Genomic DNA, 17,101 nt, shown 5'->3' with positions numbered 1-17,101 from the left:
AGTTCCTTCCTAGAGCTAAAAATCAAAGAATGTGTGTCACGGTTTAACTTTCAGTCAACTTCAACAAGTCTGCTGTGTCAATTTTTGGCAGATTATTATCAAAGCTTAAAAAAAAAGGAGAGAAATGACGTGTGCACACTCACTGATGTGGTCGATGGAGCCAGCACAGAACTTTCCGTAGAACTTCTTGGCCCCGAGTCCCCTGAGGTCGTGAATGGTGTAGGGCCAGAGGTGGAGCACATTGTTCCTGGAGAAGGTGTCTCTTTTTTCAATCACCACCACCTTGCAGCCCAGCAGAGTCAGCTCGATGGCCGTCCGAAGGCCACACGGGCCGCCGCCGATGATCAAACACTGAATGGGAGAAGATTTCAGTTTTAAGATTCTGTACTGCAACACAGGAAAAACTCCAGCATGTCGTCTGCCTGTCTGCCACTGTGATTTTACTAGCTTGTTTAACACTATCTTATAAAACAATGGAATTCACATAGCGGTCTGAAGGCAAACGGCAACAGCCAGTAACTGAAATGTTTTCTTGCAACAAGTTACCCAATCAGGTCGTGAAGCACTCAACACACCTAAAATATCAGCATGTAAGCTTGAAAATATACTTTACTGACAACTGAATTTCAACCCTTAATGCAACGGTGCCGGAGTGGGAAAGCATCATTCAAATGTCTTGCAGCAGCACAACGCCTATCTTTTTAATCACAGTCAGCGCTTCATTTCCAGATTGGCACGCAGCTATTTTACAGTTACACAGGAAATTACGTAGCCAAACACTTAGCACAGCAATTTGGATCATTTTTGTTAGAGTACATTTCTAACGGCTACCTTATTAAAAAGAAAAACCTACAGATTCACAGAACTAAGCGCTACAAAGTCCCAAACTGCTAAATCCTCTGCCCTCATTTTGAGCACAGATACAGTTTTAAAAGAGAGATCGCCCACCCAGCCTTAGGCCCAACATTTTTCTCCTGGGGGAAAAAAAAAGTCTGAAATAATAGTTTAGCTGTTATTTTTGGCCAACCCTCAACCCAACCCATCTGTGTTAATCTCCCCTCTGTGAGTCTCTGGCCTCATTTCCCTCCAGACTTCTTATCTTCTCCTTCAGATATGAGCTTTCCAAAGCTGCGTTAAACACTCTGCTAAGAATATCCATTCGTTTATGGCCAGACAAAACTCACGTGACAGAAAATACAGGAGATAACTTATTGTATTACATGAAATGCATATGTGAACTTTCATAATGTTTTTGAGCAAATAATACTTAAAAACACAGGTTACAAATCTTTCTGCATGCAGCTCAGTAATCGATTTATATTAAATTTGCTCCTCAGAGTTTGGATCGTGTGTTTACTGCTGTTCCACAGCCTTCAACACTATCAGAACAATACCACTCAACATCACACAACCACTTCAGAACCTTCAGAGGTCAATCGTGCTTGGCCTTTCTTACCCTCGTGCCTTGGCAGGCCTTATTCTGGTTGTAGACCTTTTGCTGAGCTCTTTTGTCCAGTTTGGTCCAAAGGGCTTTGACTTTCCAGGAGCTGACTGCCGCCTTCAGTGAGTTATAGAAATTGCTGTGGTCCAGTGGATCCAGCTCCAACTGCCTGCAGAGGATGCTGAACGCCTGCAGAGTCCCTTTACAGGTAGATGCCTGGACAAAGTTCTCAAATAGCTGGCTGGCCTGAGCCGTACGCTCATCCTCTTTCTCACCCATCTGCCCAGCTGATGACCGGTGCGTCCAGTCTCCTTTAATCGTTTTCTTCCACCTTTGCTCCCCGCTTCTTTATCCTCTCCTTCCACACAGTCAACACGGGACTCCCAGCATTTGTGCCGTGTTTAGCTGAATAAAAGAAAACAGACTTTTAGAAACAGACTCGGGGGGGGGGGGGGGGGGGGGGGGGAGAAGACCAAGAACTTTTTACAGAGTTCACAGAAGTATATATATATAGTTTTAATGTCCTGGTGATTTCTGAAATTAAAGTCAATTTACACAAAATTTCAAAATGAATGCACAAATAGCCGCCAAGAAAGACTTCAATATTTGTCAAAGGTGGCGGGATTACTTGCCCTGCTCTGTTCTGGTCATGTTTGCGACTGCAGTGACATCTTTCAAGTATTAATTTTGCATCGGTGTCTGTATTTCCTGCAAGGTCACGTTTCAAACGCAAGGACTCTGAAAATAAATTGCAGAGGTCAGCATGTTGCCTCATATAACTAGTGTTATGTCCTGCATTCTGTGTGAGGTATCCAGGGACTAGCACTGCTCTACCAATACGTCCCTGTACAGGCCTACACATCCACCTCCACCCAACGACAAGCCTGTGCAGTTCAAACAGTCATTAATAAGCTGCACATATTTTTTTTAGTACCCTCTGCAACAAAGATATTTGCCCTGCTCCAGCCCTACTGACTACCTGATAGGATTATGAGCCCATGTGCATTTGGAGGGTTCAGCTGAGCAGTCATGGGAGCAGCTCAAACCCTGTGGCTGCAGAAATACAGAGAAAACACTTTCACAGTTATAATTATGTGCCAGCAGCAACTCAGGGAGGCTCAAAATGTGGAAAAAGCAAAAGCTAAGGAAGAATACATCACTTCTTCTAAACTGTGCAAACTGATTCATGTTCATAACTAAGAGCTCATGAAGATGCAGACCAAATATCAAGATAGCAGCACTTCTCTGCTGAATATTTTTCCTGAGACAGTCCGTTTCATAAGAGATATTATAATTATAGTCTGCACATGTCAAGTCTGCACATCCACTGTCCCAAATCCATGAGTCTTTCTATTGTTGAAGTCAACAGTTGCATCATAAAAGCATTCATACCTGCACTATTTAATTCTTTAAGGATGGATTACGTGAATATTAACAACCTAATCCCAAAGTTTGAAGAACATTCATCCACCCTGTAAACGGCTTCTGAACTCATTTCTCACAACCTGACCAATTAATCACTACAAAATGTTCCCATTTTAAAAAGGACACACCCGCCTCCTCACTGTCGATATAAATGCAACATTGAAAGTAGGGCTGTGCGATATGACCAAAATCTCATATCCCGATATTAAGACATCTATCGTCCGATAACGATATAAATCACAAAAATGTAAAATTTTCTGTAAATTCTGTGAATCTCGGGCAGCTCGACTTGCGTGAAGTGTTTCCAGCTGGGCGTCGCGTACCTGGAGTCGAGTGTTTTAACTGATGCATGAAACGATACATTTTTAGACATAGCCTAAGTTGTAACGGCCGCCGTTTTCTTTGTGAGTATTTATTACACGGCGTGCTGCGGGGAAAAGCCTGTTCTAACGTTTGAGTCTAAGGTTTATTTTTTAGCACCTGACGGCTCTTTTTTGCTTCTCATCCGTAAATACTCTGCATCTTTCACGTGATTCAGTTTATTTTGAAGTCTCAACAGGATCTTGAGCTTTATTGTGAAAGGTTTATGTGGAAAATAAACAAGCGGACACGAGGTGGTTTTACCGTCGTTGTTGCTAACGACAACGCATAAAAACAAGCGCTTGTCCGTCCATAGTGTGGTTATATTAAATATAAGAGAAAGAGAGAACTTTAGGAAATTAATATAGCCACTACAGTGACCATCAAAATAATGAAAAATATTGCCGTAAACAGTTTATTTTGCGACACCACGAAACAAACGATAGCGTAAAATGAAACGATAGACGTTTTTCTATCGTCACCCGATATATATCGTTATATCGAACAGCCCTAATTGAAAGAAAGCAGTCTCTAAATTTGTCATGTACATGTTAGTTCCTGTGAAGCAAAGGCTGAGGTTTTAAACTGAGCGCTCAGTTTTCCAGTAGTTTTGTTTTTTTTTTAATTTCAGGAGTTCAAGAATTAAAATACGAAGCTTGAAAATAAGGTTAATGATATTTTCACTTTAATGTCTCAGTCATTAATACTGCACCTTTGTTTTTGATGTCACACTTTTTTTTTTAAATAAATGATTTATAAGTCTAATGTTCTCTGAGACAGGCTCATACCGTCTTTAGTTAACATGTACTTGCCTTCATTTTTGGTGGTTGCAGTGCTTTGAGGGCCAAAAGTCGTCAAATGTCATTTTAACATCAACATTTGACAGTTAAAGTCTACACTTCAGCTGATTTCCCTGCATACATAACACTTCCAAGCATGCACACCACATTCACTTCAGCTGTTTGACATTTCAAATGACAAGACATCTGACTGAGAAACCCTACTGCTGACTAGTGCGATCAGCAAAGCTGCAGAGCACCACGGGAACATCAGCATGAGTATAAATTCTGAAAACAGTATTAGACACTTGCTTAAGATAAGTCATTGTCTCTACGTAGACGTAGATGAGCATAAATTACGCTTCCCTCATGTCCACAACTACATCCCTACTGTCAGGCATGTGGCCAGCACCAGTGGATGAAAGCATGAACATGACCGACTCACAGGATATAACAGTAAATGGTAAATGGACTGATTCTTGTATAGCGCTTTTCTACTCTCCCAGCGTACTCAAAGGGCTCTATACAACATGCCACATTCACCCAATCACACAGCACTGTCTTCTAAGTTTCTTAGTGCTTCCTAACTACCATTCATACACATTCACACTCCGATGAATGCATCGGATACTTGGCATGCAGACTGGAGGAGCCACGGATCGAACCACCAGCCTTCTGATCAGTAGATGACCTGCTCTACCTCCTGAGCTACAGCGACCGCCATGCACTCAAGTACCTTCCTGTGGTAAAGTTTTAATGTACTTGTATTTCCACGTCTACTGAATCATATTTTGCAATGCAAATGTTGTGCTTCGTACTATTTAGATGCCTGGTTACTCTTTATTTTACTGTTAAGTAATAATTCTAAATACTCGTTTAACAACTATTCAGTACAAATCAATGTAACTCTTGTATCACTTGCTGTCATCTGTATGAGGGCACAGGGCTACAGCTTTTCAGACTTCCTGTGGGCCCCATCACTTTTCTGTTAGTCCTCCATTTTCCACGCCATGACATCCCCGACTCTGTTATGTTTGTTGGAACGTGCTTTGGAGCTGCTCTGCTGAACAGGGGTTAAATTACCCCAAACATCTTTTTTTGCACTACTTCCTCCACAACAAACTGTAATAAGCAAATATCTCTAGCTTGAATCTCCTACTCTTGAAATAAAACTTCCAGAATTTTTCTTCACTGAGTTGGAGGTGGTATTAAGCAATTTGCTTAATATTAAAAAGTATTTTTTATTCTATATGTCTCTAACTCTACCCAACAACAGGCTTGCGGTGTTATTTGAAGCCGAAGCCAAACCATTTCCTGGACAACATCTCTGTCAAAGTATCAGATCCCAATCGCTGGAAGCCTCTCAGCATTAATATCACTGTTACAGTCATGGAATCTGCTTTCCTGGAGGAGCTGCGAGAGGGATCGCATTTCTTTCATCTACAGACGGGAGCAGACGTGCGTGCTTACGCACGCAACACACGGCATCCAAAAGACCTGAAACAGAATCACCTGAAAATCTGTGTTTGTACAGGAGAGTGTGCGTCACGGCAAGGGAAGTGCGTGCAGCAGAACACCTGGTGGGGCCTTCACTTTGTGCCAGTCACATTCCCCACACTCTGCAAGAAACACGGACCTTCCCTTTAAATCCTTGAGTGGCCCAAAGGGGGGCTCAGGTCTCTGCTATCGAACAGTTTGGCAGCACAGTGTAGCCTCTCAAATACTATTCCTCCCCCGAAACACTCACACATGCTTACTTTAGACCCTTCGTGTCATTTCAGTGGTGAAAGTTTTCCAAAGCTTTGTTGCTTGTTTTCAAATCTAACTGAAATATAATACATGAATGCATTTAGCAGTTTGCCTAGCAAAAAAAAGCCATACTAGCTTCACATTTAATCTCCCTTCCATATCACTTCTAAAGGAAACTTGAGACACGGCTCAGAGCAAATAAAAATCGAGGAATGTGTTTGGAAACTGCGTCCTGAAAACGGCACGGAAGCTCCCACTGACCAGCTGGGTCAGGAGAAAAATATAGTAATGTGTGTGTTGAGATTCACAGAGCTGGAGGGTTATGGGAAAAGTCATAACCTTGGAAGCTGTACTACTATTGTATATAACCACATCTGGCAGGGTGCATTCTGGGAAGCATGATAGAGGAAGTGGTTTACTTGGTATCGCCTTCCAAGCTCACTTTTGTCTCACAGTACATCCATATCAGCCTGCATTTCCAGGCCCGTTTCTGCCAAGTCACAAACTAACGCAAAAGACGCAGATGAATGTCTGCAGCTTTTTTAATGCCTTTTCCTCCTACAGCAAGAGGAATAAAGTTTGAGGTGCAAAGTCATACTGAAGTATCATGTTCCCATTTCATGCAGTACGCACTTAAAATTTACAAATGAATGCAATTTGGGCCTCCAAGTCTCACCTCCCTGTAAGCGGAACCTATACCCAACAATCCCTCCACACACCCGTCCAAGTCTATTGACACCAAGCATTCATACACTGAGTACTTGAACGAGTGACCTTTTAATTAGGTTAGTCATTTTAGTTGTGTCGGGTGTCCACAGTGATGATGTGATATGAAATACAAGAACACTTCAGAAGTAACACAAGGCTAGATCACTTATGGATAGTTATTTATGCACCGTATGCATACATTGTGTGTTCGTGATATATCCTGATACGTGTTAAAGGCATGTGTATGTGCACTTGTGAAAACTACAGAAAGGAAATGTGCGTTTAAAGTAGTCAACTCTTTTTCTTTGAGACAAAAGAACCAGCTGCATCTCAAGGCTCCGTGTCAGATTTGTTTGTTTTGTTTTTTTTTTTAATCCTTGCCTCTAGATCAGCGGTCCCCAACCCCCGGGCCTCGGACCGGTACGTGAGTCGTTTGGTACCGGGCCGCGAGAGTTGAGGCTCAGGTGTGAAATGTATGGTTTTCATGGTTTTCAGCGTTATTTTGTTATCTTTTTTATCGTTAACTCGGTTTTCCTGGGTCTTTTCACGTGTGTTATGAATAAATCTTTTTTGGGGTACCGGTACTAGTTTTATTTTGTTGTATTTTATCCGCGACACCTTAAAGGCCGGTCCGTGAAAATATTGTCGGGCATAAACCGGTCTGTGAGGCAAAAAAGGTTGGGGACCACTGCTCTAGATGATGTCAATGAGAGTGGTATTCCTATCATAACTATGTAAGGAACACAGCACTGGCTGTGCAAAATACCCAGCCCAGCAGGCTCTGTTTACAGGCAGCAGCCAGTTAGAGGACAGGTGGCTTAAAGGGAGCTTAAAACAGTCGTTTCAGACTCAGGGTGAACTGAGGGACTGAACCAATGACCAAAGTAAGAGAAAGATTATTTAGAACTGTTAATCATGCAAGTGTTAGAGTTAAAAAAAACAACCATTTGGACTGGATTTTATTTAGAGGCAGGTTATAGTAAAATGTAAAATGAATCTAAAATGCAATTTTCTGCTTTTCAAACTGCTTTTGTAGGTCAGGGTTGACTGACTGAGTGAGTGGAGTGAGTGAGTGTGTTTGTGGGGTGGGGGGGGTGGGGTGGGGGAATCTGTTTAATGTAATGCTATCCCTCTTTTGAGCCACTGCTTAGTTAGCAGTTGGCCTTAGAGAGACGCCACAGTTTATTTTTCCACACCATTTGGACAACACCAAAATATATTGACCTGTACTTGCCAAAGTGGGTTAAATGTCTTGTTGCATGCCCAATCATACAGGTAAGGAAATCCCAACAGTTGATTCTGTTTATCTGAACACTGCGTCACTCATCCAAGTGACTTTTTCAGACTAAAGAAGTCACTTGGAATTAGTGAGGCAACATTTCTCCCACTAAAAACGCCACGTCCAGATGAACAGAATCAACTTTTTGGGATATTGAGCTGTTTGCAAATAAGATTTTAAATAATTTATCCTACTTCTGGAAATAACTGGATGGATAGCAGAGTAGGTAACCCAGTCTCTGACAAACAGACAAATGGCACAGATCACATATGACAGCCATTACTCTCACCTTGCCAGAGGAATTCATGTCTCAGATCTGGAAAGCTGTGACTTAATGGCAAAGCACAATCAAAGCTAAACAACAATTTGTTTTGCATGACTACCTTGTTCCAGGCTTTACTATATATTTCAGCTAAAAAAACCAAATGCTTTTACTATAACCATCGTTTCTTAAAGTAACAGAAAAACACTGACTGCATGTTTGGCATTTTTGCCATCCTATAAACTAATCATCGTGGCTCTTTGCACTGATTGTGCATTCATTAACATACAGAACAAAGTTAATGCCTGGGGAGACTATTTCAGACACAAAATAAATGTACACCATAGACTAAATCCACAGGTTGTCCATTACATTAAATGGGTTGAGATGGCTCTGTAATGACATTTAAAGTGAGCACAGAGAAGGCCTGAGGGAATCTGTGTGGTTAAAAATCAAGGGCTTTCCTTCACTTAGTACTCATCTGAATCTTGTCTTTCAAGAAAAGCTGTTGCAGCATTATAAATCTTGACAGCAAGCTATATCAGCTGCTTTCAAAGTGACGCACCCAGACAACACCCAGGGTTTGGGATTTAGGAATCCCAAACCCTTCACATCTCCAGGAAGTCAAAGGAGGTCAGAAATCAGAGCAAGTTAAGGGCTACGTCTGTTGACCTGATTGCAAATTGTGCAAGATAACAAGTCCCTTAGGTACAAAGAACTGGAGCGTACAGGTGACAAGTAGAGCAGGAGAAATGTGTCCCTGGACTTCAAACAAAGAGACGCTTCATTCACAATGACAACACATCATTACCCCATTATAACTGCACTTGCTGACTCTCAGTTTTCCTTTGTATCCTTTGGAAAACGTGTGATCTGTAACACTTCTCACTGTTCATTTAAAACAATACAGAGTACACATTGCTCTTTCTCATGTGACTGATACCACGATCTACGGTACAAATGAGCATCTTCCATACATCACATGCTTTGAAGAACTGGCTACTTTCTGGGTTTATAAGATGAAATGCTCCCAAAAGTTACAACACTGGTTGACATTTGTAAATGTAATGCAAAGCTGTATACTACTATATGTTTCAATACACAGAAGGAGCAGAGACAGTAGATTAAAGCTTTTATCTTATAGAAATGATGTTTTTGATTGATTAATGATCAACTTTCAGTTTGAGGGGTTTGTGGACATTGTCACATATTTTTTGTAAATCTGAAATAGTCAGTCTTGGAGTTTGAGGACTCGCTTAGTCAAGCAGCCGACATGGGCACAATCAATAACTGTGTTATAAAAAGGGACTGAGCTTTTACAGCCTAAATAGCCACGTTTTAGGATACTGTCCTCTGCTGCAAGTCAGGCTCCCCATAATCATCCTCCAGTCTCTAAATTCAGAGAGCGTGATTTTTCTAATATCAAATTATTGGAACAAAACAAATGTCGAGCAAAAGGTGGAAACTGTGGAAAGAAACGTTTGAGTCAAAATTGGTCACTTGGTGAGTCAGTGAGTTAGCTCAGCAACCGCAGCAGCTCACGAACTAGTCTTGCGAGTATAGTTACTAAATTAAAAAGCATCTAGAAGTTGTCTACATGAAAACTCACCGACCGTGGGTCAGGTATTCTGAATGTAACGACTGTCTGCTTTCATTTGTTTTACATTATAGGTTTTGGGCTGCATGTTCAATCTGAAAGGATCATCTACTGAAATTTTGTTGGACACAGACGAAAGGACTAACTAACACTTCTTATCTGCACTTCTGGCATTACCAAGTATAGTTTAGTGGTGTAGTAGTAATGCTGGTGTATACAACAGACTTTACCAGGGCAGGCAACCCAAGTGGCATATTTGGCAGCTTATCACTTGTGGAGTTTTGTTGTTGTACCTTTTAAAAACAAAACAAAAAAAAAAAAAAAAACTGTCAGAGAATGATACCATTTGCAGTCAGTTTACAGAGGGACAGTGCTTTTGCTTTTATTTTGAAAGTTTCATTGTCTCAGTATAATTCAAGAGCAGATCTTGTCATGTGTTAAGACTCGAACTAGAACCCAGAACCTGCATCAGGGGGAGAACCGATCCCTGCACCTCATCAAAACTGTGGAGCAGAACGCGACCGCTGCAGCCGGGGTTCGTTCTCAACATAAGAGTTTCACTTGAGAGGCAGCTAAATATACTGCACCATTATTTATTCATCACAAATTCATTTGCAAATAAAATATTTCCAGGAAACTTTGTTCCCTCCCACCTTTGGGAACAAAGAGTTTGTGTTTTTGTGGAATAGGATACTTACAGAAACCAAAGTTAGACGTTTACATTTCATGCTTTTTGTAAAAGATTAATTGGAAACTCACTGACAGAATGACAAAGATGTATATTAAACCCAGTCTCCAACCGTGAGTGACAGATGAGGTGTTCAAACCTATTTTTAATAATCTGCCACAAACAGTGGAAAAAGATGAACCTTTTCAGTTGTAGGTCACGAGATTTCGTTTGAAAAAAATTAATCACTTGCCACGTAACAGAACTGTAGTTGTGTAAAGTCAATGGCCTGTCCAAGAGTGCTTATGTGCACATGTCTGAGAGAAGGATCAAAGCTGAGTCAACAAGTTTCTACCCAGACAGACTGGATGCCAAAACAGAGCGAGAAAAGACAGGGAAAAATACAAACTGGGAGTGTGGAGTTCAGAGAACTGAAATTTATGGAATTTGAATCTGATTGGAGTGCAGGACTTGGCCAGGAGACAGCAGCAGGGATTGGTTATGAAAACAGGAAATATGAACAGCTGGAACGTGTGGACCTGCTGTCTTCTCAGAGACGCATCACACAAAAAGTGACTGCATCAGACCCTACACTAGCACAAAATGATCACAAATGAGTGAAAATTAAATAATGAAAGGACAAACACCTCTTAAAATATTACAGTTTAAGAGACACAAGCTAAAGCCATTAAAATGACCACACTAAACAGTGTCAATAAAACCTCCAGATGAAGATTTGATTTATTGCAGGGTTCCTGGATCCAACTGCATTTGGCTTACATTAGTATCATTTCTAGCCATTCATTTAGTAAGAACTCTGAGCCAGTGAACTGAGCTCAACCTTCTGACTACGTAAGACTTGAAGGGCAGTTTACAAGGAAAACAATTTCCCTTCTTCCTCCCATGAACCACTCGCAGCCTTCTGTATTTCTAGTGCATTGTTAGCCTAAATCGCTGCTATAAGATCAACAGATTGAATCCGTCATAATGATAACAATTGCTGCATGGGGATCCAAAGAAAATAGACCACTCATCACATCAGTCCCCTGACCTAGGAACAAAAGAAATCTGTCATTTTAAAATAACTCGTTGTTTTCATTGCTGTCCACATAAATTTATCAGCTGCCTTTTAAACTTGTTGCACTCTAATTTCTTAAAATGTACTTTTGCTTCAGCTGGAATTTCAACTCATTTCCTCCCTTTTCCAGATCCTTAACATAATATTAATTTAAAAAAAAAAAAAAAAAAAAATACATAGTAGTGCTACATCTTGCCTATTATATAAGTATATATGATTATAATTTACACATTCCTTTATATCCCTGGACATAGCCACTCCAAAAATCACTCGTTGCGTTTGGAATCTGCATTTGGAAGTCTCAACATCAGCATTTTCACCATTTTGGAGCCCAAAGTAACCATATTTAGTTATCAGCTAACACTAGCAAGATGCATCCATAAATTGTGTAGCTGCAACACAGAGCAGTGCACCAGCTAGTAGAAGGTGAGCTACTATAGCACAGAGGAAGCTAACATCAAAGGGTTACCATCTTTTGTTGAGTTCTTTTTATTATGTGGCCTCCTATTTCACATAAGCCTAGTTTGTTAGTATAAGAGGAAAAGAGACCCAGGAAGCAGCCAACTGAAGCCAAAAACACAAATTAACAACCCTGTGCTTTTTCCTCACATTATTGTCGTTAGGACAAAAACAGACAAATTTGCACAAGAGACATGAGACGGCTAACAAGGAGACACAATGTGTGTGTGTGTGTGTGTGTGTGTGTGTGTGTGTGTGTGTGCGCGCGCAGTTCAGACCTGTCCTATAGTAAGAAGTTGGTTTAGATTTTCATTTTACTCTTTACTCTCACTCAGCAGACCCTTTCTGAAGAACTAAAGAAAAGTACAAAGTCATTGCTGCTCACACTGCTAAATGCCTTTCACAGGGACAATATCTTATAGGCACATCAGTTTAGCCCACATCTGAAAACGACACACCCATACTTAACCTACAGATAAGGAGCTCAAAGGGGGGCCAAACTCTTCGTCAGCTACATATTTGGTATCCCCTGGGTGGTAGACCACAGCACAGTGAAGTGGGTCATTATGTAAAAGTACAGGATAAAGGCAAAAAGGTATTTGTGCAAGTAGACCTTCAAGTGTAAAATGAGTTAAATTAAGTGAAAATATAAAGACAAAGTTTTACATTGTTAAGCTCTTTAACAAAGATACATGGAGATACTGGAGTTTCTGCTGCAACTTGGATCATGTGATCTGACTATTCTGTCATTGGGTAAGTCATACATGTAATTCATGTAATTTTAAATCTACACCAAGCAACAACTCTGAGGGCTACAAAATTAAGCCAGAAGTGCCAAAAACATTAGATCCTAGAATGGCCACTTGAGGCTTTTTCAAGTGCCCACCTCCAAAGCTGAAAAATAAAGTCAAAAGCTACAATTGTTCTTCAGTTTTTTAATTTGCCAAAAGCCTAACGCTACAACTATTATGCTAGCGTATGTACTTTATTAGACAACTCTTCCTGTTAACCATTTTAACATTAAAAAAAAAAAAGGAAAAAAAAAAAAAAAAAAAAAAGGAGAAAAACAATCTATAAAGCAATTAAAGGAATAAAGAACCAAGCAAATGTTATGATGATGTAACAGATTTACTGATATCCATGCGCACTAATTAAAGGGTTAAAAAGGTTCAATTTAAATCTGTGCTGTTAACAAGCACTGTCCTACTGTATGCAGAGCTTCTATCAACCCACGCTTAAAAATTAGTAGCAGTCCATTTACCCTGTGCAACATCTCACCTCCCACTGTGTGAGTTTCTGGCAGAAACCCTGCACATCCATCTTTTATGTACAGTTTATGTTTTTTACAACCTTCCAAGGACAACCACAGGAAGAACAATGAGGTTAACACACATCCTAGCACACAGTCGACAGCTCTCAGGTTCTAACTGTGATCTTGAGCATGGGTGTTCTGTCAGTCAGACCTATAACTGTACAGGACAACATGTGACCCCTCACTGCCATGTTTGCATTCCTCACCTACATGAAGCCCACAGGCTTCATGGGATACATGATTACACAATCCTGTGTCGCAGCAAGTTTGATTGACAATGAGTAAATTAACAAGAATGTATCAAAACAATTGTTACGTATCTTCACACACAAAATTATTGAGCTTGTTCCAACACAGAATAGTCTGCTTACCAGATCTACTAAAAGAGAGACTTCCCAGTAAGAAAAGTGTGTTACATTTTCAGGTTTATAACTGCACATTGGAAACTACTGCTTCCTGTTGCATCTCATAACTTCTTACATTCCCCAGTGTCCTCCTTAAATATTGTATTTTTAATAGTGCACTGTATTTTAATACAGTCCAGGCCACATGTGTCAGAGATACTAAAAACTGTGTTTCTTGAGATATTATACACATGCTTCTCACAGCTTAAGAATTTCACTTCTATAAGTTACCACAATGAAACCAATAGTGAACACAAAGCAGAGGGGCCACATGAGGAACTGGGACTGCTGTGGAGGGCCATACCAAGAAGCTGAACTCAGTTCTGCTCAATAATAATTGCATCTCTACACATTTATTCATGTATTTTTGGCCCATTTGACAAATTCAGTTGCCCTTCCAGCTCTAAGGATACAGCTGAACTTTTACAGCATAACTTACCTGACGGTAAAGTTCAGTTATATAGCATTTCGAGTTTCACAAAAATTGTATTCGTTTCAGTCGGCAGCAGAGTTACAAACTGAAAGCAGGATAACAAAGTGCCACGAAAAAAAAAAAAAAAATCATATAAGAGTCCAGCAGACTGTTAGGCTCAGAGGATTGTGTCACCGTATTGATTGGTCACCGTATCTAAGAGATAGAGATTTATTTGCAAATTAACATTTTCCTTTTTTTCAGGAAGTCTCAGTGAATTCAAAAGAGCCAGATATACTGACCAAAAGTATTCAGGAAAAAAACATGAATACAATCGGACCCATCATTATTCCCTCTTCTCCTTACAGATGAAAAAAGGAACTACGTAAGGAAGAAAAAGGAAGTAAGATTTGCATCCAGTCTGGCTCATCACATGTAAATAAGGCAGCTGAAAGCTCCAGATATCCACAATTCAAATGCATGCAAATCCCTCCAGATTCACATGTACAGAAAAAGCAAAGTCACAAACCAAAATCAGATAGCACACCTGCTCTCAAACTCAGGCCGATGGGTTAGCGCCATCGTCACACTTAGCAAACTACTAACAGACCAAAATACAGAAAATGTTTTTGCAAAAAAAAAATTGCAAAGATTTAGACTTTTTAAGTCAGGAGCGAAAAATCTCTGTGGAGGAATGCAAATAACTATTTTCTAATCTCTTTAAAAAGATGCACAGAGATATTTTAAAGGAAATTTTTTAAGCTACCTACAATTTTACAAAGGTTGACTGGGTCTGCATGTGAATGAAGCACTAAGATAATACCCAGCAGCAGTAACCAACTACTACATAATCCACATGATTTACTTGTTTACTTTTACTTCAGTGTTTCAGTACAAAAGAGCCGATTCTTTAGAGCTGATTAAAACTCAAAAGCTGTTATTCAGTGTAAACAAGTTACATTTTGTACATACCATAAAGTGAAGAATGACACTGGCTCCGAGAACTCTGAATGAGTTCTGCTCCTCAGATTTAACAGGGATATATATCAGGAGCAAGATAACAAAGTCTGTATTCAACAGCCAGTCAATTTTCAGAGTTGAATTTGAAGAGCTGAAATTTCCTTTTAGGGATTTACTATACCACACTGGGTTTGTTTCTGTACATACAATCTACTAATAAGGGCATCGTGTTGTTAGTCATCTTTGGTACAAAGGTTGCGCCGAACAACAGGGGAGTGTTCGAACACTCGGTAAACAGCAATAAAACTAATGTCACTGTAAAAGGAAAGTCTTAGTGACCTAAATTGCCTAAATTGGTATTGCTGAGACCATCGCAACATGTTCTGTGACATCAGGTGCTTTATTGACAAGGAACAACACAAAGGTGGTTGAAGGTAGTAGCGGGAAACGGCCTTTTGTTATGGAGTGTTTTCCAGTCTTATGGACGACTGAAAGTCTTCTTCGCCATGCAAACAATTCAGCTTCAGCTAATCTGACTTTTATTTACCTTCTTCTTCCTCCCATCTTCTAAAAGTGTAACTGTAAATGAGATCAGTAGCAATTATTCCTCGGTGTGGAATCTTACACAGATACTTGATCAATTTACATGATGTAACATGTCAGAAATATGCCCAGCAGCAGAAGCGCCAACAATAGCAGGGAGTTTACAGAGTGTAAACTGTAGTATTTATACAGCACTTGTCTCAAAAGGGGAAACCCTGTGATGTGATGAGCTAAGCTAAGTGAGTTCAGCTGATAAACCTGCATGCATGTGGATGTTGATGATTGCACAAGCTTTGTGTCAGACCAGGTGGCAGTGTAATTCAGCGTGCATCACAACAGCAAAACTTGCTCAAGAACTGCGTGAAAACCAAAAAGATCTCAATCTGATCAACACTGTGAGATGTGCTGGAAAAACAACTCTATGCAAGTCCCACCTCGCAACTGAAGCTGCCCTCACACTCAACTGCTATCTGAAAAAGACACGACATATCTAATGAATGTTTTCACCGACTGCAGCAGATTGTGCTCTTTGATAGTCAGAGCACTAACGACTGATACAGTCCACTACACAAGCACAGACTGCATATATAAAAAGGTGGCTATAGGTCTGAAGTGTGAAGCTTACATGGAAGTGCCTCCAAACTTGCATTCTTTTTAATGGCCAGCAGGGGGCGACTCCAAAAAATAATTCGTCGGAAGAAGTCTGAGAAACGGCCCTTTGTCTGGCTCACTTAGTTAATACTTTCCTGATAAGTTTAAGGGCTGAATCAACGGTTTTATTTAATTAAAGAATCATGAATGCATGCCATTTTGTAAATTGTGGACACAGAAAGGAAGATTAACCAGCTAACAATGTGTCAGACACATTAGCCAATGTGGGCTGTACTGGGTTTCTCAGTTAAGAACTGCCTCAGGCTTGTGCCGTCTTGTTTCAAAACACCAAAAACCAACAGCTAAAACCCAGTGGGTGGCTTCAAGTTGGCCATGTCCATCACAACACAACACAACATAACACTGGAAATTCTGCCAGTGGGCAATCCCACAAATAAAGAGCAAATACGTAATGTCACAACATGAATTTACCATGTTGTGAAAAGGTTTCGAAATAAGGAGTTTCTTTGCACTGAAACTCGTCTGAACTGGGAAAAGAAAAAAAAGAAAGTAAAGAATTACATAAAGTAATCACACATGGAGAATTAAAAATCCATTTCCCAACTCAAGCCTGCTTCAAGTAAAACTTTGCCACCTTTAGCTGATAAAAAATAAACAGAAGCGCCTTCAAGTAAATTTGGTACCCACAAGTCAAAAGTTTTAGTGTCAAAAGTTGGGAACCAAAGAAACATTTTTCCATTTACCATACGGTAATATTACTTTTGTTATATGTACACCTAATAATAGTATATTTGTGGAATTTCCTGCCTTCTTATTGGGGTTGGGACCATCAGTTGTGTTGTGGAGAAGTCAGGTTGGTTCACAGCCAACAGCCCTATTTGACAACTGTTAGAATTCATATTATGGCAAGAACCAATCAGCTAAGTAAAGAGAAATGACAGTCCATCATTACTTTAAGAACTTAAGGTCAGTCAGTCTGGAAAATTACTAAACTTTAACCTTGTCCCCAAGTGCAGTTGCAAAAGCCACCAAGCACTATGACGAAACTGGCTCA

At 40.2% G+C, this 17,101-nt stretch overlaps 1 protein-coding gene across 6 annotated transcripts in view; it reads right to left on the bottom strand.

The window, feature by feature from the left end:
- mical2b (microtubule associated monooxygenase, calponin and LIM domain containing 2b) overlaps window positions 1–17,101 on the bottom strand; it is a 61,109-nt gene that overhangs the window by 38,644 nt on the left and 5,364 nt on the right. For all 6 annotated transcript variants that reach the window (XR_003220870.1, XM_005449352.3, XM_025908927.1 and 3 more), the window contains exons 2-3: window positions 1,457–1,846; window positions 144–351 (exon numbers count right to left, since the gene is read on the bottom strand). Coding sequence is in view for 5 of the 6 variants with exons in the window: in XM_005449352.3 (XP_005449409.1) it covers window positions 144–351; window positions 1,457–1,720 (472 nt within the window). In the remaining variant the exon portion in view is untranslated. The remainder of the gene's footprint in view (window positions 1–143; window positions 352–1,456; window positions 1,847–17,101) is intronic.

This window comes from Oreochromis niloticus, linkage group LG7, assembly GCF_001858045.2.
Source record: "Oreochromis niloticus isolate F11D_XX linkage group LG7, O_niloticus_UMD_NMBU, whole genome shotgun sequence".
NCBI classification, from domain to species: Eukaryota; Metazoa; Chordata; class Actinopteri; order Cichliformes; family Cichlidae; genus Oreochromis; species Oreochromis niloticus.
This window is presented reverse-complemented; position numbering and strand designations above follow the sequence as displayed.